Source organism: Typopeltis vanoorti, chromosome 12 (assembly GCF_054136105.1).
Source record: "Typopeltis vanoorti isolate ZY-2024b chromosome 12, IOZ_Tvanoo_1.0, whole genome shotgun sequence".
In the NCBI taxonomy this organism is placed as follows: Eukaryota; Metazoa; Arthropoda; class Arachnida; order Uropygi; family Thelyphonidae; genus Typopeltis; species Typopeltis vanoorti.
Window position 1 is genome coordinate 82,471,835 of NC_143560.1, and position 6,000 is coordinate 82,477,834.

Sequence of the window (6,000 nt, forward strand, 5' to 3'; positions counted from 1 at the left end):
AAAACAGCAGGATCAATTCAAAGTTAGTTAGCAGTCTCCTCATTCATTCTGGCTGAAGTATTTGTTTTCTACCTGGGATTCCCGCAAGATTCAAATTTTTGTGAACGGTGCAATAAAAAGGAATTCAGGCAAACACAATAATTAGATTAATAAAATGAAACATTTAATATAAGCTATACACATACATAAATTTTACTTTTAATTTTAAACAATAGAAACAAGTTAAACATTAGGTCAATTCAATCACATTAGTTCAATCTTCCAAACCTTCACATACACATTCTCAGTTTCTGAGTCATGAAGTTCCTACACTTAATTAAACATAATAGAACTTCCTATCTAATCAGTTTCCACACATTTCTCAATCATGCTATAAGCACAAAAATATCGCAGGCACTAATAGCTGTAAATATCTCTCAAGCAATTCTTATCTTCAATTCTCAATTTCCAAGAATTTCCACAGTTAAAGTTAGGTTAAACATAGCGCAATTAACACTCAATTCTTCATGCATTGAAATAATTCAATATGATAATCCTTACCAGAAATAGTTCCTAGTACATCAATTACGTTGTGAGTATACTTTTAAAACATATTTATTTCACTTAAGAACACATCTATAAGACTTATCCACAGTTATAACTAAAGCACTATTAATCGCGCTTCAGAACTCTAGACACCAACTGTAGGGTACTTTAATTATCCTTGTTACCACTCATTAAACAATTAAACACTGTGGAGTTCTCCTTAGGGCAAATTAGAAATAAGTCGCAATTCTAGAGCAACCGGGTTTATTCAGAATTCTTCACTGAACGTCCAGCTTTTTATATTATCCGATTACGGCATTAATTTCTTTTTATTATTACTGCTGACTTCATCTTCAGCTAACTATAAGATTCACTTCGTCTTTGCTCGCATATAAATATTATCCTTTTTAACTTCTGCCCTTGAGAACCTTTCATTTACTTCCACTTCTCTAGTTTATACCCTTGCTTCCCTTCATTTCAAAAATTCCGTCTCAACTCCCCTTACTTTTTATTGTTTTTTTTTTTTATTATTATTCTTCTCCCAGCTCACGCTCTGTTCCACTTGCGCTCGTTTACTTCATGCGTTTCCATGACAACAAATAAACGTAAATATTTTCGTTAATGTTACATAAGGCTATACCACTACATGAGTTAATAAAAACACAATAAATAGAATATTAGAGCTACTTAATCAACTCTTTCATTTTGTATACAGATAACTATAATAATATTCATGTTACAATATATATGTATCAGTTATAATAAATTATACACATATTATTGTTTAATAAATTAATAGCTGATTAAGTTCAGAATAAATACTTAAATAATAATTCTTAAATAAGGAGTAATAAATAACTTTTATACAAGTCATGATTAACATATAATAAGCAATGTTAAATGTGAATAAAAAAAAAACAAAATACACAACATAGTTTCATTCACAGTTTAACAGTGTAAACAGCAGAGTAGGAATACCTGACAAAGAAATATTTTGGGAAAATTTGGAGAAAAGAGCAAAGCTAATAATAATGGTAAATGCTTACTTGATTTCTCTTCGGGACATGGGCTGGTCCTTACTAATACCATGTTTCAACATAAAGATTTGCACTGCTTTAGGAGTGCAAAATAAAAACCTAAAATGATATTACACTGATTGAATTAAGCAACAAACAAATAAATGGTAACAGTAATACAACAGCAATAGACCTACAACAAGAACCAATTTGTGTAAACAGCAGAGTAGGAATACCAGACATAGAAATATTTTGGGAAAATTTGGAGAAAAGAGCAAAGCTAATAATAATGATAAATGCTTACTTGATTTCTCTTACAACAGTAATAGACCTACAACAAGGACCAATTTATGTAAACAGCAGAGTAGGAATACCGGGCATAGAAATAATTTGGGAAAATTTGGAGAAAAGAGCAAAGCTAATAATAATAAGATATGCATTGCTTTAGGAGAGCAAAATAAAAACCTAACATGATATTACACTGATTGAATTACGCAACAAACAAATAAATGGTAACAGTAATAGACCTACAACAAGGGCCAATTTGTGTAAACAGCAGAGTAGGAATACCAGACATAGAAATATTTTGGGAAAATTTGGAGAAAAGAGCAAAGCTAATAATAATGGTCAATGCTTACTTGATTTCGCTTACAACGGTAATAGACCTACAACAAGGACCAATTTGTGTAAACAGCAGAGTAGGAATACCAGACATAGAAATACAGGGTGCCTCAAAAAATGTATACACACTTTGAATGATCATGAAGTTGGTATTTATCATAATACAGTTAACTTTCACATTGTAAAGTACACTACATAAATGTACTTTTCATCCCTCAACAGTCTGGTCTGTATTCAAACTGATGACTGTCCTGGTCCAGGTACTGCTGATAACATGCAGCAATGGAATTGCAAAGACTGAGAATCATTTCGTCTTGTAGCTGGGTGCATTCTCTTTCGATTGCTGCTTTCAAGTAGTCAACTGTTGCCAGTTTTGAAGTGCAAACTTTATCTTTGATAAATCGCCATAAGAAGAAGTCCATTGGCATGAGGTCTAGTGAACGTAGGGGTGTATTCTACAGAACCTCTTCTTCCAATCCATCTGTTGGGTAGAGTCTCATCAAGATAGGCCCTCACATCTCGATGGTAGTGTGAGGGGTGCCCCATCTTGTTGAAAATAAAAGTCCTCATCCTCAAAGTCCTCTTGAATATATTGCATGACAGCTTCATGCAGCAAGTTCAAGTAATTGGCACCAGTTATAGTACCGTCGAAAAAGAATGGTCCAATTAATCCGTGCTGATAAGCCGCACCACACCGTCACTCCTGGTAAATTTACATGATGTTCCTCTGTAACATGCAGATTTTCAGGTGCCCAGTAAGTGCAATTCTGCTGGTTAATTGACCTATTTAATTTAAATATGGCCTCATCACTCCACACAATTCGTCTTGGAAATTGTGCATCCTCTTCACATTTTTCCAAGTACCACTTACAAAACTGCATTCTCTTATCCAGATCATCTTTGTTGAGAACGTGTACTCTTCTTGGAATGTAACTTTCCCAATGACTGCACTTCAACATGCGATGGACACTTGATTTTGATGCTCCTATCTCACGAGACGCTTGTCGCACAGATTTTCTTGAACTTCAACGAAACATTTCAATCAGCCTTTCTTCTGTTGCAGGCCTCGTAGCTTTTCGTGGTCTTCCTAAATGTTGCTTATGGACATTTTGAACAGTTCCATCTTCTTCAAATTTATCTCTAATTCGAGTGATAGTAAGTCTCGTAGGTGGATCTCGTTGAAATTCTCTTCTAAACTGTCTTCGCACTTCCACTATGTTTTCATACTTCCAGTAGCATTTTAGGATAAATTTTCTTTCCTCAAAGCTTAGTCTGGTTTCAACCATTATTTCAAACCTGTTAGACCTGCAAAATAACGAAAATTAAGTGAGTTATCAGCTGTTGAAGTGTGTATACATTTTTTTTGAGACACCCTGTATTTTGGGAAAATTTGGAGAAAAGAGCAAAGCTAATAATAATGGTAAATGCTTACTTGATTTCTTTTCAGGACAGAGGCTAGTCCTTACTAATACCATGTTTCAACATAAAGATTTGCACTGCTTTAGGAGAACAAAATAAAAAGCTAAAATGATATTACACTGATTGAATTAAGCAACAAACAAATAAATGGTAACAGTAATACAGAATATTTCACACAAAGAATAATACAGAAGTATTCCTGTTCAAGATACTAATGTTACTGTAGGTTGACCAACCAACCTCTCATGTATGATCTGGCATAGTAAAATAACATTGTGCATCCATGAGTCACATTGTGTTATGGTGGCTAGGTGTTCTAGTTCCATCACCACTGAACTTGAACACACAACACCTTCTTGGCCAATTGCTACAGTCCCCACCAAATTAAAAAAATATTAAAATTCTAAAACCACACTCCTTCGCCCCTTCCAGAACAGAGACCACATCAAATCTATTACCATCACATATATCTGAAGCACACCTATAAAACTAGCAAAAATACTAAAAAATATATCTTTAAAATTACTTACAGACCATATAAAAAAATTAACATCTCTTATCCAATACCTTCCTCTCTCAGCAACCAGGTATCATGTAATTGTAAGCAGTCTTGCAATGACCAAACAAGTAGCACTGCCAACATCAGAATTGCCAAACAGAAGGACTACAACTGGTTTCACCACTAGGGGTCACTCAGAGCTTGCTGACCATGCCCTGAACACTCAATAAAATTAAAAGCAATCTAACATGTAATGGATACAACTAAACTACCATTCAGAAAATTGTTAATAATTATCGACCTTCCACTAGACTAAAATCTGATGTGAAAAGAATTTCAATATCATGCCCTAAAGGAATCTGGGAACAATTAGCAAGGATTCTTTGTAAATTCAGTCTTCTTCTTTTGAATCTTCTTTATTCAATAAAGCTCAACATGTAATTATCTGATTTTTGTTCTTGGTGTTACTAAGAAATAAGGCTTTATGATTGGATCTATCTTGAACGTGTTGACCATATAAGTAGTCAACTCTCACTGTAGCAAAAAGCTACAGTAGCCCAGTTTTCTGTAGGATATATGACTGCCAATGTAGCTGAGCAATTCTACTTAAGAAAACTACTGCTTATAATCACAGTCATCCTTCTGTTCCACAATTATAGTAGTCCAAACTTGAGATACATCTCCTTCAATGAGAAAAGGTCCATTCAGCCTTGGATAAAATAATTTTAATAGATTCATAAGACCTCTTCTCAAAAATTAAACACTCTTTGCTGTTTATTTCCTCAGTAGAATTTAACTTCTTCCTTTTTAAGATTAGTCAGAAGCCTGAGGTATAATAAATGGTTTGCAATAGAGCATCAGTAGAAGTTTTGCATACCAGCAAAAGTACTTGTTTCATTCTTTTGGGAATACTTTCTCTTGAAATAAACTTTTATGTTTTGGATCACACCTTGCTATCTACCATAGTGTATTATGCTAGTATGTAGCCCATATCTTTTGAAATAGAATGTTATTCTGACTTGTTGAATTGTCTTTTCACTGACAGTCTATTATGTTCAGGTTGAAATATTTGATTTAACAGTGTTATTAAACATCCTATGTGTGTGTGTGTGTATTTCAGTGGGCATTTTATTATATCATAAGTACCATTAAAAACTCCATAATGCTACATTATTACTAGCTTCCTATCAACTTATTGTGAAATAACAATAAAAAGTGTAATAACTATCAAATTATTACACTACTATTAGCATAAATGCATATAGCATTTTAGGCTTTAAATTTATAATGGTTAAACTAAAATCTGTCATCTTTTCATTTAATATTCTTTATCATTCCATTTACCATGTGAAAAAAATGGATGAAATAAGTTATTTTGTAAATTTTTTCTATAGGGTTCATTTCCCAGGACAGAGTTTTCTTTTAAAGTTTATTTACCAGCCACCAGACAAGTAGAAGACAGTCAGATAATGGATGTGACTTCTTGAAATCATTTTTCAAATATAATTTATTTTTATATTCTAGTGCTCTCGATTTTATGAAATGTACAGTGTATAATTTTCATCTTTTTTGTTTTATAAATTGCTTCCATTCATAAAAGCTTTGATACCAGTGCATTACAGATTATTACATAACTTCCAGCCCTCTTTGGCAGAGGCAGTGTCAGAGCAACCTAAGGTCAAGAACAAACCCCCCCTCCCCCTATAGCTTTCTTTAATGATAGTAGCAATTGTAGTTACTAATAATATGTTACGGATCCATTAATTTTGCATTATATTTTAATAAAATGTAATCACCAAAACATTCTGCTATGGTATATTAACTAAGAGAAAACTGTATTTTTCTGGTAGATTCCATTATAGTATAGTAACATAATATTTGGGAAGGAGGAGAGCTTTCCAAAATAATGATAGAAATGTG

General features: G+C 33.1%; 1 protein-coding gene across 3 annotated transcripts in view; it reads left to right on the forward strand.

Annotated features, from left to right (window-relative positions):
* The window catches only part of PolE2 (DNA polymerase epsilon subunit 2), a 119,898-nt gene extending 114,141 nt beyond the window's left edge, over positions 1-5,757 (forward strand). For all 3 annotated transcript variants that reach the window (XM_090401580.1, XM_090401581.1, XM_090401582.1), the window contains one exon: positions 5,475-5,757. In XM_090401580.1, the coding sequence (XP_090257706.1) occupies positions 5,475-5,567 (93 nt within the window). In that variant the 3' untranslated portion in view covers positions 5,568-5,757. The remainder of the gene's footprint in view (positions 1-5,474) is intronic.
* Positions 5,758-6,000: the final 243 nt, after the last annotated feature.